General features: G+C 37.1%; 1 protein-coding gene across 1 annotated transcript in view; it reads left to right on the forward strand.

The window, feature by feature from the left end:
- Positions 1–18,013, forward strand: part of LOC107653796 (LYR motif-containing protein 4B-like) — a 54,722-nt gene that overhangs the window by 1,805 nt on the left and 34,904 nt on the right. The window contains exon 2 of the mRNA XM_016440619.1: positions 7,815–7,935. Coding sequence (XP_016296105.1) covers positions 7,815–7,935 — 121 coding nt within the window. The remainder of the gene's footprint in view (positions 1–7,814; positions 7,936–18,013) is intronic.

Raw genomic sequence — 18,013 nt, forward strand, 5'->3', positions numbered from 1 at the left:
TGATGCAATAAGTGCCCAAATATCGGTCAGTGTATTGGCCTTAAGTGATGTATCGGTCATGAGCTTTTGCTTCATGTGAGAAGTTGGAAATGGAAGGTCAAGTGCATTGCATTGTGGGGAACAGAACCTTACAAAGTGTGCTCTGTCGTATGCTGCTGCGACTGGGAAATGTAGTCCTGTATGTAAGCCAGATATTCCATGTGGACAGAAAATGCACATACGATGCGCAGTATACATACTGTGCTGCAGAAATAGTATGAATAGCTTTATAGACTGCCATTCCCGTGATTCTCACTTCAACTCTTAATATTGAAAATATAACCATGATATATCATTCCAAGTTATTGTTCAGAAATTCTATCATCATGGTGCATTCATATTACAAATAGCTATAAAAGGCTTAACGAGTTCACAGAATAAAAAGCTGACAGCCAAAGGATAATAATCTCCCACCCACTCAGTTTCCATAGAGCTTTGAGTCTCTGAAATCTGCCAGTGTTCATACGTTAACAGTTTTAAAGCTCATACTTTTGTAATCCTTTTGGTTTGCCTGAATGCAAATGCTAATATTAATGCAATTCATAAATGTCTCACTGATGAAACAGAGGCAGAGTGGATTTGTGCAAGTCGCTCATAAAACTTTTTACAAAGAACAAATGTCTTAGTAAATCGATATATCAGTTAAACTTTCCTGAATATTTCCTCACCCTCGGGCCATCAGATTTGGAGAAATGTAGCATTGCATCACTTGCTCAGCATTGGATGTTCTGCAGTGAATGGGTGCCGTCAGAATGAGAGTCCAAACAGCTGATAAAAACATCACAGTAATCCACACCACTCCAGTCCATCAGTTAATGTCTTGAGAAGTCAAAAGCTGCATGTTTGTAAGAAACAAATCCATCATTATGGTGTTTTAGTTTTAAACTGTGGAATCTATAATACTGCGTCCTCCAGTGAAAAAGTCCATCTCCTGTTGTCTCTCACATCAAAATCCACCCACACAGTTGTTTAGATCTGTTTTGGACTGTTTTCACTTGTAAACGGTGTTTGATCTGTGCAGATTTCTCTCCTGATTCAGATGAGACGACTATTTCACTGGAGAAAGCAATAATATGGATAAAGGACTCGTATTTTAGTCGGAAGCAACAGTTTGAAGTTAAAAATGTCTAAATTATAGATTTATTACAAACACACAGCCTTTTCCTTCACATGGATGGCCTGAGGGTGAGTAAATTTTCAGCATTTGTTTATCTGGGTGTGCTATTTCTTTAAAATAACAATTCACAACAAAAATGTACATTCTGTGATCATTTACTCACTGTCATGTCACAAACCAACATGCTGTTTGTTATTTCATCTGTGAGATACAACAGGAGACATTTGGAAGAATCTTCACACTGATAAATTAAAAATCTGTTCTAATGAAGAAACAAATGACAATGAAGGGTCACGGTTTACACAGAAATCCATTCTGCTCGTTTCATTAATGAGGCCTATTGTTTTCACTGTAATTCTGGCTGGTTTAGCAAGAAACCCAATGTGCATGTTGATTAATAACGGTGTAATATAGTCTGTTAAATTATTCATTATGTTTTTTAACATGCTGATGGTAACTCAGATTTGGCATTTTTGAGATATGCAGTGTAATACTCCTTCAAATGGGATTTTTTAGGTTGTGGTTTGAGCGCCGTGTGTATGTGATGTGAAATTCTCAAATTTACGCAGGAGGAAAGAAGTTGAAACAGCATGTGAAGAGAGAGAGAAAGAGAGAGAGAGATGCATGGAAGGGAAAGAGTGAATGAAATGCAGAGCGACTGCGAGATGATTGAAAGCTGCAAACAAATTCAGTCAGTGAGAGCGAATGATTGAGAAGGGAGTATAAAAGAGATGTTGATTTTGACGGAAGGAAAGAAAAATATCACATCTGCCGAGAAATAAGATTCACAACACGCACCCAGAGAGAAAGAGAGACTCTTTTTGAGGAGAGGACGGTACACACTGCAGATTTAACAATACGGCTGCAAGTGTAGACTGCAGAAAGTAGGGCAGCTCTTACATAAAGCATCTTCCCGTTAAATATAACCCTCCCCCGTGGTCCTCCGGCTCGACATTAGTGCAGAGCCAATGACGACATATTTGTGCTCAGCTCACAAGAAACAAACCTTTAAAAGCCACAGATACATAAGTGATCAGGGATCAGCTCTGCTCACATCATGCAGATTTGCGTGTGAAATCTCACAGATCTTCTTGAAAGCCCTCGCCTGCCAAGCCGTTTGAATTCTTTGTGCCAGTGAGGTGTCCGTGACGCCTGTTTGAAACGGAGGGCTATTTTCTGTTCTGTTTGTAGCCATTTATTTCCTCGTAGCTTGCTGTTCATTTGACATGCTGCGTTTACTGTGACTGCGTTTGTTCTGTGTGTTCAGATTCCGTATCTAAATTGAGAAATGCTTCCATGGCTGTAAAAAATGATTGATTTCTTGCTCAGATTTATGGATAAAGTGCCAGCAAATCATTTCATGATCGTATTTTGGATCCACCCAAATATTCTTTCCAGAATGGTGTTTGCTGGCATCTTCGCAGGATGTGGGCAGGTGATATGTTTGCTGAAAGTTGAGCGCATCCTCCCGTTTCTGATGATAATGGGCTGTCACGAGTCTCTGTCGAGTCTCAGTGCAGCGTCTCTATGTTCCAGCCGTAATTTGAACGCTTCAGTATTAATGCTGAGCTTCAGTAGCATCTCTGAGGGTTTGATCTCTGAGAGTTCATCTCCACCACAAGCTCTGCATGCAGCGCTTCAGACTCGTCTCATATTGTCTCGTCTCTTTTCTTCTCTTCTTGTCTCTTCACTTCTCTTCTTTTTCATTTTCTTTTCACATTGCTTCTCTCATTGTTGTGGCTTTTTCTTCTCTCATCTCATCTTGTTTCATCTCTACTTTTTACTTAAGATCTTCCTTGTTTTCTCCAGGTCTTGCCTCTTATTTGTTTTTTTCTTCTGTCCTTATCATCTTTGAGACTAATCTGTCCTTGATTCGTATTGTTTAACTTCTCCTTTCTTCTCTCCTCGTCATCTTGTTTCTCTATCTGTCCTTGCATCTCATCCTTTCTTTTCTGTTCACATCTAGCTTCACTTCTCATCTCACTCTCACTTGCGCTTCTTGGCTTGTTTCTCTTTCGCTCCTCATCATGTTTCCTCTTTTGCTTCGTCTCGTTAGGTCTCTTGACATTTTTTGTTTGTTTCTTTTCTCTCTTCTCGTCTCTTCACATCTTGTCTTGCTTCTCTTCTCATCGTATCCTCTTTTTCCTCATCTCTCTGTTTTTCCACAGTTCTGTTAAAATACATTTTGGCCACGCTCATCATTTTTCAGCTGTACGTGTTAAATGCATTTCAGGGGCAGGAAGCATCTTTAGCTAGTAATACAGGGCCTGTGTATTTACAGCTGAAGGTGACATTAAATATTAAGCCATTATAATTGGTTCCACTTCACAGAACCATGAAACAAGTTGTTTTATGTTCTTTTAGATGCCTGTTATTACTCATGTTTTGTGTTGGTGAGTTGAATTAATTGTGTGTTTAACTGCCCATGGGTGACGCTACGCTAATTGTCGCCTACAGAACAAGAGTTTGCTAATCTGCTGTCGTAAGATCTTAAGCGAGAGTTCCTGTTCATCTCCCTAAATATAATTCTCTCAGCTGCCCAAGTGTTAATCACGCTCCCACCCGCTACATTCAATCGGACGCCACATTATGCTTTTGTTTAAGGTCAGCTTAAGCATATCCGACAATATGACGCATTCGCTTAAAAACACAAGCGTTTCGTTGCTCTGTCACGCGCATCATGGCTCATATTTAAGTCTGAATGCTTGGCAGCGAGGATGAGTGTCTCTCTGAGGATTCAATATGCGTGCCGCTCGATGAATCAGCCATGCCTACGCTGGTGACAAAGACCTACTGCTTAATTGTCCAATGGCCCCAACCAGAATTCACCATGGATCTACAGATCGCTGTCTGTTTTCCTCTTGACAAATGCTTTGTCTTGTTGATGACCTTAAAGCCAGATGGCTGAAAATACTGAAAATATCTATCAGCTGTTGCCTGGAAGGGATGATGTGAGTGGTTTATTATTAACTGGGTCTTCGATGTAATGGCTAGTGATGTAAACTGAAGAATGTGATGAGCTAAAATGGCTATACTTTATATAGAAACATGCAAATCCCTCTATTGTATTGTAAAGTTGATCTAAGATTTGCTTTCCAGACAAAAGAGTGGTAAAAGTTTTTGTTTTTTTAATGGCCTCTAATCATTTAGTCACTTGACCAAACTGTAAGACATCATGCAGTGCATCAAACTCTTAATATGAATGCAAGGTGGCGGGCAGAGTTGAGAGAAATCTTAAATTTAAATGTTTAATTCACTTCTGAAATGTATTGATCAAAAATGTTCAGCCTAATAAAAATGCACAATTTTACCCAAAATCTGTATGTTTTATGCATGTAAAAGCATCAAGCTGTTAGCTCAGCAAAATGCTAACATTAGACAGTGTATTGAAATCAACAATCAAATCAAGTTTCCTAGCAGTTTTTGTGAAAATACCACCTATATTGAACCCAGTTGGAAAACCACAACCCATAAACTCATAGAAAGGGACATGTGAATGCAGAAATTTTAAAGCTATAGTAGAAAACCATAAAAAACGTTTTTTTTCCTCTTAAAGGGGTCATATGATGCGATTTCATGTTTCCTGTTGTCTTTGAAATCTTACAAGCTGTCTGTGCATATATAAGATCTGTAAGGTCGCAGAGATTAAAGGGTTAGTTCACCTGTCAATAATTACTCACCCTCATGTCGTTCCAAACCCGTAAGACCTTCGTTCATCTTCGGGAATACAAATTAAGATATAGCAATGTAATTACCACGATCAAGGTCCAGAAACATAGCAAGGACATCGGTAAAATAATCCATGTGACATCAGTGGTTCAACTGTAATTTTACGAAGCTACGAGAATACTTTTTGTGCGCAAAGAAAACAAAAATAACAACTTTATTCAACAATTTGTCTCCTCCACGTCACCCTAGCGCCATTTTGGAGAATATCCACTGAACGCAAACAGCGTATACTGTTCTGTGTCAGCTGCGTCACGCAGATACGCTTTAATTTGAACGAAAACAACGTATCCGCAAGAGTATTCTTGTAGCTTCGTGAAATTACGGTTGTCACATGGATTATTTTACCGATGTCCTTGCTATGTTTCTGGACCTTGATCGTGGTAATTACATTGCTGTCTATGGGAGGGTCAGAGAGCTCTCAGAATTCATCAAAAATATCTTAATTTGTGTTTCGAAGATGACCGGAGGTCTTACGGGTTTAGAACGACATGAGGGTGCGTAATTATTGACAGAATTTTCATTTTTAAAATCTCAAACCCAAAGAGATATTCTGTCTAAAAGTTAAGACTCATCCACGCCTTCCTAAAATGCCTCATTCAAATACGCCCCCACAAATCTTCATCACTATGTGTGAAGATTTGCATAACACCAGCCAAAATGTATACGCAATGAAAGAAGGCGTAACTTTTATTCTCACTGCTGTAGTATTCCTGCCACCGCCACCATGGAAGCTGATATTCCAAATATGGTAAGGGGCGTAACATTTCCGTCACACTCTAGAGGTATCCGGCCAATCACAACGCACTGGATAGCTGGCCAATCACAGCACACCTCGCTTTTCAGACCGATGAGCTTTGTAATAATCAACGTGTTTCAGAAAGGCGGGGCATAGAGGAGAAATAATTATGTACAGTATGTGGAAAATAATGTGTTTTTTGAACCTTAAACCAAGTAAACACAATTCATTACACCAAATACACAAACTAACGTTCTTTTTAGCAATGTCGTCATATGACCCCTTTAAGGTACAGAGAGAAAATAGTAAATGGTCACGTGAAGGTGAATAGGAATTAAAAAACTTTGACTAACATTACAAGTGGACTTCACTGAAGAAACCAACCCATGCTCATTAGAGAGACTTTTCTGCTAAATTATGTTAAGTTGCTTCTGGCATGTTTCACAGCATTTTCAAAGTGAAATGCCCAGTGAACATGTTCAGTTTTATCCGAAACACATGGGAATCTGGAAAAGTGTTTTATTATGTTGATTGTTGTACATATCGTGGCTGTTCAGAAATGAAATATCTGTTTTTTTATCTCTTTTATTATAACTCGTGTTTCACAAAACTCGTACCTTCACTTCACGTTGCAAGTGCAGTGCTGTACCAGGTGCGCTACTGAGCAAGTTTACTACATCAGAAAAGCCATACATATGGAACTTGTTAAGTGACGCAAACATCAAAATCTATTACTTCTCAAATCATGCTCTATGGTAAAAGTGTTTTAAGATCTTACCGTAGTATTGTGCAAGGAATTGTACAAAAATAAATCTTTAGTAATCAATATTAATTTGCCTCTTAATTATAATTTGTGTGGAAAAGGAAAAAGCATTGTTGGTGTTTTACTGCCACTAGTTTAATTTCAGCTGGAAACTGAGGGGATTGTATGTATAGATATGTATAGGTATTTGCCAAAATATAGGTAGAGTCATGCTTTTTCAATAAGCCAATAAGATGGTTGCAACCATCAGTGTACGTGTTCCATGAGGTGAGCAAATAATAGATGGAATATAGAATAATGTGTTATATCCAGAAAGTGTATGACTTCGATGTACATACGTATTTTACTTGTGTTGTGCATGGCTTTAACCTCAGATTTGTCACACTAATACACACGAGCTGTTGAAAAAGCACATGACGAGTGCTTCAAAGCCGGCTGCTCAATTTTGACTCCTTTGAAGTGTCTGTCACTGTGGTATTTCTAAAGATGACGCGCTCTTTAACTAGCAACTGCCCCTTTTCCTTCTCAAGACACAATTTTGCATCTGTCATCTGGTGTTTTTTTAGTGTATGATCTAAGATTACTCAGCTCTCGCATGAGTGTGCTCTCACCTGTTCTGTCTGTCTCTTTCTCTGTGGGTTTCTCTCTCATTATTTGCAGATTTTCTTTCACCTCTCTGCCTTTCTCCCTGGCTTTTTTCCCTCCTCCTCTCCCCTTGTCCCATGAAATGGTGGGAAGCTTGGATTTGGCTGTCAGAGCGGAGCTGCCTAGTCTTGTGGAGGTGGTTCCTCGGGTGCCAGGCGAGACTTTGATCTTGGCATGGCACTGGGGCCTGCGTATGCCCCACACTGCTCGTGTTTCGAGATGAAAAGCCTGGAGATAGGCTTCCTCCTCGCTTTTTCGCACCCCAGAAGTGCAGATGTGCAAAGCTACCTTACAGCTTAGTAACTAGCTGTCTAATGACTGCTCCATTATTAGCATGTGGCACGCACAGCACTGGCGCTAATGAACTCTGTCATCCAGAAGAAATGTGACTGAGTTTGTCTTCACTTTACAATAAGGGAATGAGCACCACATTAAGTTTATTTCACGTCTTATTCCGCTTAATAACCCTTTTTAACATCAAGCTCATTCCGTGCTTTATTTTCTCATTCATGCATGTTTCTATATTAGACTAACATGGCAATAACTGTAAGTAATTTAAAACGGTTTGTGATTAATTTGCAGTTAAATGGCAAATTATGCAGAATCACATTGTTTTCAGCAATAGCTGAATCACACCAAAAAAAGCTTGAGTGACTTTTGCCAATAGACAATGAACCTTTTGCTTTTTTTGGCCAGTTTGACTCCCAAAATTGTGGCAGTGACTTTTGCAAGAGCAAGCAAATTTAAAACATCAAGTGAGCTGTTTTGATCTCTTGCTTCTGTAGGACGTACGCTCTACGGCGGGTACGAGATGCCTTCAGGGAGAACCGGACAGTGGAAGACCCAAAAGTTGTGGAGGAGCTGCTGAACAGGGCCCGGGACAGTTTGGCCCTCATCCAAAGACAGGTACTGGTCCAAAATATAGATGTTGTGACCTGTGGATTCTGTAGAGTTTGTTGAGAAATAAGAAGAGATGGTTGACATCCCAGAATAACATTTTGTGCATGGTTCCCTTTTTCCCCTTTGGGAAAGATGGTAAGAAAAGTGGGTAAGATTTTAATGTTTTTGAAAGAAGTCTTTTCTGCTCATCAAGCTGCATTTGTTAGATAAAAAATATAGTAAAAACTGTAACATTGTGAATCTTATTTTGATTCTTTATATGATAAGCAAACAAAAATAAATAAGTATAACATTTCTATGTGAATATGTTGTAAAATGTAATTTATTTCTGTGATCAAAGCTGTATTTTCAGCATCATTACTCCAGTCTTCAGTGTCACATGATCTTCAGAAATCATTCTAATATACTGATTTGCTGCTTAAGAAACTTTTCTGATTATCATCAATGTTAAAAACAGTTGTGCTGCTTAACAGCATTTATTTAAAATGTATTTACTGTCAAATGTATTGCTTCCTTACTGAATAGCAGTGTTAGGTTCTTTAAAAAAAACCTTAGTTTTATTCTGAAAAATAAATGAATGGATGTATGGCTGGACTCCAGTTAAAACATCAGCCATTCATTTATTTCCAGTTAAGAAATCTCCAGCTTTATTATTTGATCTACGGCAGACGTGCAGACCGGAAGTTGCTCACATGCAGGCGAAACCCATTTGCACAGTATGATTGGAGAAACTGGAATCTGGTGCGCTGGACATGTTCCTAGAAATTAAATCTATCAAAGGCCTATGGATTATCATGCTGTTTTATTTAAAAGCCATTAAAAGAACAGCAAACTTCATTTTCTCTCCGCTGGTGAACCTAATGAAGGAGCAGTGGGCTTCGTCTTGTCTTCCTGTTCCTGTATAATTCACTGGAGGAAGTCGTCTTCTGTCTGTCGCAGCTCCAGATGCATGTATATGAACACCTGCTCGGCTCCCACCTGTCCGCTGGCACGTCCTGCGCGCCACTAATGACCGCTGATGCCTCGCTGTTCCCATAATTCCACTCCAATTCAGGGCAGCTCCCTGAGAACATGATTCTTATGATTCTGACATTTCTTCAGATTTTGTTTTTCTTCTAAGTTAGTATCGGGGGCCTGAAATTAACACTCACCAAGTGTCAAATGCGAATGAAAATCTGCATTGGCGAGTATTTCAAACAGTGGTTCTCGCCAGTTGGCTGGTCATTTTTGTATTAATTCTAACATTGCCTGAGAACCTGATATGGTTAGCTTGATTATCAAATTGCAAAGACGTTGCAATTATATAAACGTGATCTGATGTGTTATGATCCTTTAATGCGAGCCACTCATGATGACAGTGTTTTAGTTACTCGTTCGCAGTAAATGTGGCTCCATATCTGGAAGTGCTGTGAGTTCGAGTCGCTTATTTATTTTATTTATTTATTTATTTATTTAGTCATTTATTAGACACTTTTATCCAAAGCGTCTTACAAATGAGGACAACAGAAGCAATCAATTGTAGTATTAAAACAACTAAAAACAGATCCAAAACTAAAAGCTAAAACTTTATAAATACTACCTATACACATTTTAAAAATAAAGAGATTAAATAAAAATGACAAATGCATACAACAAAATTTCAAAATGTAACATTTAAATTAAAAACAAAAAGCTTATAACATGCATTTAAAAATTTACAAATTTGTAAATAAGAACAGTTTCTAAATCTGTTGCCAATAAAAGAGAACATTTTCATCAAAATAAAAGCTCTATGGTTTTAACATTTGAAAGCAATTAAAATAACAAACATAAATATTAGTATTTTAAAATGCCCCTATTATGGATTTTTCTAAATTAGCTTTCATGCAGTGTGTAACACAGCTCTAAGTGAATGAAAACATCCTGCAAAGTTTTAAATCTGAAAGTGCACCGTGTATAAAGTTATTGTCTCTCAAAAGAAAGAGTCGACTCTGAATCATTGAAACGAGTCGTTTTTAAAACGAATCCCAAGCCGTTTCATGTTGATGTCAACGTGAAACATTAGCATATTGCCCGCCCACTTGTTGGTCTTTTCGAGTTGGTCTGAATGAAAATGCAAATTCATTCTTTGCCACTAGGTGCTGCTTTTGGAGCGTTAAAAATAGTGGTTTCCCCGGTAACGCTGTACACAAAGCAGCACTACGCTCACAAACACTGCTTTATCAGGCATTACAGGCATGATGACATGGAAATGAGACCAATCTGACCAATCACCGCAGATTAGCGTCACGCAAAGGAGGGGTTTGGAAAAATGAATCGTTGAGCGAATCATTTGGGAGTCGTTGAGCAAGTAAGCTAAAAAATAAATGCATGTTATAAGACAATGAAAGTGTTTTTTGACCTTGCATGCGTGTCAACCTGTTGTTGGAGACTCCCAAAACCAAAATATGAACCTTTCATAACCCATAATAGGGGCACTTTAAATTATTTTATTATTATTGTTGTTATTGTTATTAAAATTAAGTCATTTACAGTTCAGTAATATTATGGTGAAATTAATTTGTTTCATTTTCTATTTTGACTAAAATAATAATAATAAATTTGAATAGTATTAATAAACAAATCAGTTTTCTCAAGTCAGCTGCCATCGGCTTGGGTAGAATACAAGTTTAGGTGAATTTTGGCTATTTTAAAATATTCTTTGTATTACTATTTTTGGCTTAATCCCTCAAAAAATCTATATCTTTTTTTTATTCTTGAAATGAGAGAACATACAGATACTGTATATGTTACGAGGAGCAGCACAAACGAGGTTTGGAGAAGAATAGGAGGCACTGGGATAATTCGTCTCTTGTCTCGTACCAAAGGCGTTGAGCTGTTCTTTGAAACCGAATCAAAGTACAGCCTTAGAAATCAGTCCATCATGCTGTCTGCATTAAGAGCTTCTGTCACCCTGACACTCTCAGCATGGGAATCAATGAAGTTAAACTTCCTGGGGAGTTAAAACACCCTCTTCAATGAGAGTTAGAGAGTCAGGCTCAGAAGAGCAGCTTTCACTCTTTTTTTGAGATTCAAGGCCCAAAACATAATCTATGCGAGTGCGTGAATGTAGATGCTTTTAGCAATGCAAGCTTGATTTCCAGCTTTTCTGCATTCCCTGTTTGAAGAGAATGAGCAAATTACGTAAAGTTAGTTAAACTTGTTGACATAATACCGCTTCAGGTTTTTGGCAGACATACTGCCACAGTGTCTCAAGAATGCATGTGGGGTCCAAAAGTTAGACCATAATGAAAACATTAGATTTTTTTAAACCTGTAAATTAACAGAATTGTAGGATTTAAAAAAAATGTAGGAACTATTTATGATGCTGCAGTATTCCTTGTGAATTTATAAATGAAGACTGGCTAATATTGCACTTTAATTACCAATGCCATTGCAGATTATCTTTCATTTTTGAGTGTCTGATAACCTATATGATGATTTGATAACAACTATAAAGAAGTAAATAAATAATAATAATAATAATAATATAGTTGTAGCAGTAATAATAATAAAAATATTATTATTATTATTATTATTATTACTTCTACAACTATATTATTATTATTATTATTATTATTACTTGTTGTTGTTATTGTTTTCCTATTGATGTTATTTGTTATTATATTTATGCAGATTTGTTCTTGAATTTTGTGGGGAGCTAAAAGATCTTCAATTAAACAAAAAAAACTATTTCTTTTTGTTTTTGTTTTAAGCTGTCTAAATGATAATGTCCACCTTTTACATTAATCTGCACTTTTTCTCACACTTTTTTCTCACAATTATGACTTTTATACATTTTTCATGATTTTTTTCTCATATAAGGCGCGTGATGTCAATTTAGATTGGTGCAAAATTGCAAGATATAAAATTCAACAATTCTAAAAAAAAAAAAAAGCTGAATATTGAGGAAAAAATTCTGTCATATATTTTTTTATATTTATTTTGTGGTGGGGGGGGAACAATTCTTAGATGTAAATGTAGATTTCAAGAGATAAATTCAGAATTGCGACTTTATATCTTGCAATGCAGACTTTTTTCTCTGCATTGTGAGAGGAGCAGTAGCAGTTACCTTTTTTTTTTTTTTTTTTAATTCTGTGTCAGAAATGGGCTTCCGTAATTCCCACTATTGGCCTCAGACGTTTGATTCTCCCTGCGAGCGTGTCAGGCGTGCACAGATGCGTTTGCGTTCTAGTGTGGAGTGGGTTTGTGGTGTGTTGTAGTGTTTGTGGAGGTGTCTCTGCCGGTGACACTCAGCAGCGCAGCAGTCATCCAGCGCTCTGTTGACTCACACACATCACAGCACACGGACCCACGCCTCTCTCTGTTACACATGCATACTGTACACATAACATCCCGTTGTGTGTCGTGACACCGCCAGCATGCGTCCCGCCCTCCGCACACTCCCACAGCCCAGACTGGAGCACGCTTATGTCTTCTGCTCTTCTCTGAGTGTGTGGATCTCCTCCAGTCCGTGAGTCACTGCTGCCCTTCCACTCCTGCTCAGATCTTCTTTTCTGACACTCACTGTTTGCTGTGCTTTCTCAATGTTTTTGTATACAGTGGTGTGAAAAAGTGTTGGCCCCCTTCCTGATTTCTTATTTTTTTGCATGTTTGATATATATATGTATGTATATATGTATATATATATTAGTGCTGTCAAACGATTAATCACGTACAAAATAAAAGTTTTTGTTTACATAATCTGTGACCCTGGAGCACAAAAGCAGTCTTAAGTCGCTGGGGTATATTTGTAGCAATAGGCAAAAATACATTGTATGGGTCAAAATTATTGATTTTTCTTTTATGCCAAAAATCATTAGGACATGAAGTAGAGATCATGTTCCATGAAGATATTTTGTAAATTTACTACCGTATATCAAAACTTTAATTTTTGATTAGTAATATGCATTGCTAAGAACTACATTTGGACAACTTTAAAGGTGATTTTCTCAATATTTAGATTTTTTTTTGCACCCTCAGATTCCAGATTTTCAAATAGTTGTATCTCGGCCAAATATTATCCTATCCTAAAATCTCGAAAAATTTACCTTTATGACTGGTTTTGTGGTCCAGGGTCACATATATATGTGTGTACTGTGTATATTTTACATGTATATATAAATACACACACATACAGTATACATTTTAAAAATATTTACATTACATCTATATGTACACATACATCTATATATTCATAATTTATATTATATATAAATATATTTAATATATGAACAACATTTTTCTGAAATGTATACATGCATGTGTGTGTGTATTTATATATATACATAATAAATATACACAGTATACACACATATATTATGTAAACAAAAACTTTTATTTTGATGCGATTAATCGTTTGACAGCGCTAATATGTATATATACTGTATAAAGAGACAGAGAGAGAGAGAAAGAGAGATTTTTTTGTTTAAATTATATAATTATATATTTACAAAATGCTTTAAAGATGTTAATGTGTTTACATTTATTTTTATAATTTGCATCATTCAAGAGTTCTGGTTCAGTAATTAATGCTTTTATTTATTTATAATGGCTATGTATGTTCCATGGCCAAAATGAATGTGAGTTCATATTGGTGTGTGTAATTTAGGCAATGGAGAGGACAGGGCTTCCCATAAACGACAAGAGTGACGTGTGTGTGTGTGTGTGTGTGTGTATTCTCTCCTCTGCCTACCTTAGGTTTCGTTAGAGTTGTGCATTAAAATAGATAGGGACATAACATGGAAAACACAATCAAAGTTGAATATGGTTTGAACTTCGCAATGTGGAATTCACATGCGGGAACATTAGCCAACTCTGTGCTGCTCACATACTCTCTAGCCAATCAGAGCAGAGGTCATTTACATAGAGGAATTTACATAAGTTCTAAAGTTCTAACAGCTGTGTCCCAATTCAGAGGCTGCATCCTTCAAAGGCTGCATTCAAAGACTGAATACGTCACAGCCGTGCGACAAGGGTTGTCCCATTTCAAATGCAGCCTTGAAATTCATCCTTATTTTCAAGGGCCATGAAGGATTGAGTTGTGGTGCTCATGTGGAAGGTGCTAGTTCAAATCTGGCTTGCAACATTTCCTTATTGTCCTTCAATTTTTCTATTCTACCACATCATATGACAAAGCATACAATATGCCCCCTTTAAAATATATATAAAAATAAAGTAATTGAAACATCACAATTTCATTCTTATTAGTATGCAAGACAAGTATTTTTTTACAGGGAAAAATTCTCAACATATTTGTGCTGTGATTTCATCAGTGCTGTCCTGTGTTGCACCGCAGCTGTGAGAAATCTGTCCTGAAGAGAGACATAAAATATGACTGCTAAATTCTCTTGAGAGCCAGAGTCAACACAATCAGGCTGTCGCTTTCTGCTCATTAATGCGTTTGACATGACAGATCATTTATGTTGGTCTTCATTTTGAACATGATGAGCAGACCTGGATGATTCAGAGATGAGTTCCAGTCCAGATCAGACTCATGATGGGAGTGAAGGAAAAGTGAAACAAAGGATATGGCCAAGTGTTTTGTTGATTTCTTGTTGTCACTCACAATGTGATTTTATTCTTGGCCAAGTAGTAAAATACATAGTTCAGCCAAAAATGAAAATTTGCTGTAAATGTACTTACCCTCAGCCATCCAACATGTAGATGAGTTTGCTTCTTCATCAGATTTGGAGAAATGTAGCATTGCATTACAGCAATGGATGCTCTGCAGTGAATGGGTGCCGTCAGAATGAGAGTCCAAACAGCTGATTAAAACATCACAATAATCCACAAGCAATCCACACCACTCCAGTCCATCAGTTAATGTCTTGTGAAGCCAAACGATGCGTGTTTGTAAGAAACTAATCCATCATTAAGATGTTTTAACTTCAAACTGTCGCTTCTGGCCAAAATACAAGTCCTTAATCCATAATAACACTTCCTCCAGTGAAAAAGTCCATCACCTGTTGTCCTCTCACATCAAAATCCACCAACATATCTGTTTAGATCTGTTTTGGTCTGTTTTCACTTGTAAACAGTGTTTGATCTGTGCAGATTTCTCGCCTGATTCAGACCAGGAAGCGTTATTATGTATTATTTTAGCCAGAAGCAATGGTATTAAGTTAAAAACATCTTAATGATGGATTTGTTTCTTACAAACACGCAGCTTTTCATTTCACAAGGCATTAACTGATGGACTGGAGTGCTGTGGATTACTTGTGGATTATTGTGATGTTTTTATCAGCTGTTTGGACTCTCAATCTGACGGCACCCATTCACTGCAGAGCATCCACTGGTGAGCAAGTGATGCAATGCTATATTTCTCCAAATCTGTTCCAATAAAAAATAAACTTATTACACCTTGACCTGAAGGTGAGGACATTTTCGGCATTTTCATTTTTTTTTTTTTTTTCTCAGCATTTTCACTATTCCTATGAACTAGACATATACTTCTTTGTGTTCATTTTCCCTTTAGCTCAGTTCTTACATAACATCCTAAAAAAAGACAGAAGTGTTCTCTACTTTACTGTGGGTATAACCCATGCTTTCACCCCATACAGGGCAATGCATGCATGTTAAATGTTTTGGAATAATTGCGATGTAATGTCATTTTATCTTTCTCTCTTTGATGACTTGCAGCAAACATGTTTTCCTCCCTATGGGATTGTGCATTTTGTTTTCTGTCGCCGTCTGAACCTCGCTCCAAATGCACACATTCACATTTACAACACAAACACACACCTTCAAAGCCACTTTGTCTTTGATCCAGTCCTTTTAGTGCGCTATAACACTTGTGTTTGTGTATGTTTCTGTATGGTTGCCGAAGCAAGCCTGTCACAGCGCATGCGAGGCCTCGGTGAGGATATTGACTGTGTCTATGGCCATGACTTCCATCCACTTGTGTTTGAAATACAGTATTGATGTGATTTACCTCCTGAATGCTCTCTTCAAGATTATCCCCTGCTGAACAATCAATCTCCACTAACTACTGCTGAAAGTACTCAGTGTCAAAACCTCTCTGCTCTTCTCTTGCTATAGAGATGAAATCTGACTGCTAATGTGACTTATGGTCCACAGGATCTTTATACTCGCTGAACAGCCAGTAATAAATGTGTGGCCAGAGAATCAGCACGTTTGTTGCATTGCAATGTATTTTGTGTCAAAAATAGGAGCGAGTGATATAGCTGAAACAATCTCAGTATCAATATAAAAACACTACTGTTCAGACATTATGGGTCAGTACATTTTTTATGTATTTATTTATTTATTTGTTTGTTTTAAGGTTTCCACAAAAAAAAATGAAGCAGCAATTGATAGTGATGTAATAATAATGATAAATCAGCATATCAGAATGATTTCTGAAGATCATGTGACACTGGAGACTGGAGTAATGATGCTGAAAATTCAGCTTTGCGTCACAGGAATAAATTACATTTTAAAATGTATTCAAGTAAAAATATTTATTTTAAATTGAAATAATATAATATAAAATACTGAATATATAATATTGCTGTTTTTACTGTATTTTTGAACAAATAGATGCCATTGAATTAATAAATTAATCTCATATTTCAACAATAACTGATAATAGTCCCAGTATCAAAATGAGTTCTTTCTACAGCCTTTTTTACGAACAATTTTGCTGCTTTTTTTTTATGGTATTTGAAAGGTCCACATCTCCACATTCCCTCCTGTATTTTACCACAACATTAAGAAACTCGAGTCCTCATGGCAGCTTTTCAAGCCACATCATGTCTCCTCCCAAGGTAAAGGAGAGATATTTACCCGTTATGTTGGGTTGACGCCATTTCCCAAAAATAGCTTCCTCAATCCAGCAACAAATGTTGTATTCAATGCAGATCACAGATCTGTGAACAGTAATATTTAGTGTTTACTTGGCTCTCAGTTACTGCTGTTAAACTGCATTAGTGTGACACATTTGAAGCTTTGACTTGTCTTGTGGAACACAAAAGAATACATTTTGGAGATTGTCCTGGTCGTACCTTTACATGAAATTACAATAATTGGAGAGTATTTACGTTTTGAAATGGATATGGGTTTTGAAAGAGATGTGAGGAGTAAAAGAAGACAGAAGTTACATTTTAGGTATAGCTATTCCTTTACATTCCTTTCTACGTTCCTGTTTATTGTAGCTGAACAACACTGAGCATGAATGCCGTTTCTCATAGTCCACCTAGTCAATCAGCAGTGGCTAAACTCCCTGTTATCGATTGTGTTTCTGATTTCGCTCTTTGGTTTCAACGGGCGGCTCAGATTGAGTTTCCTGAGCACTTCCTCTAGTGTTTTGTTATAATGCAGTCAAACACCTGTGGCAGTATTGCCTGTAAAAACGCCAATAAAAGCAGAATGTTTCATAAAAAAAACACACATTGTGCGGAGAGCTGAGCAAGCAGAAGGAATTAATACATTCGCCTTGAGGGAACTGCTCGCCTCTTAATACAATGCATTTCTTTCTACACATCCCTGTGTTTATCTAACCTCTGCTTCAGTGCCCAAAAGGAGAAATGAAAAGACTGTGGCAGGGGAACGAATGCGGTGTTTGTCTTTCTAAGCCTCTTATGTATGTTTATTTTCCTCATTGTTTTTGGACAGAGCAGAAATATTGTGTGTGTTTTTCTCCTCCTCTCCTCATTTCGTCTGGATTAGGCAGAGATGTTTTGCTTTGAGGTGACTGTGAACTGTCCATAGTGCTGAATTATGCTGCTTCTGTCCATGGTGCTGAATCTCCTGTTTCATCACTATATACCAGAGATACTATAGTATGTACATCTTCCTCATGTTTTATTAATTATGATCCCAATATATGGGTCATTCTTTATTTAAGGGAAATTTTATATCAATTTAAAAGGATAGTTGACCTAAAAATTGCCTATAAAAAAGTTGACCTATAATGATAGATAGATAGATAGATAGATAGATAGATAGAACGACTGAACGATCGATAGAACGATAGATAGATAGATATATAGATAGATAGATAGATAGATAGGTAGATAGATAGATAGAAAGATAGATAGATAGATAGATAGAGAGATCGATAGAA

This window comes from Sinocyclocheilus anshuiensis, unplaced genomic scaffold, assembly GCF_001515605.1.
Source record: "Sinocyclocheilus anshuiensis isolate Anshui unplaced genomic scaffold, SAMN03320099.WGS_v1.1 scaffold79, whole genome shotgun sequence".
NCBI classification, from domain to species: Eukaryota; Metazoa; Chordata; class Actinopteri; order Cypriniformes; family Cyprinidae; genus Sinocyclocheilus; species Sinocyclocheilus anshuiensis.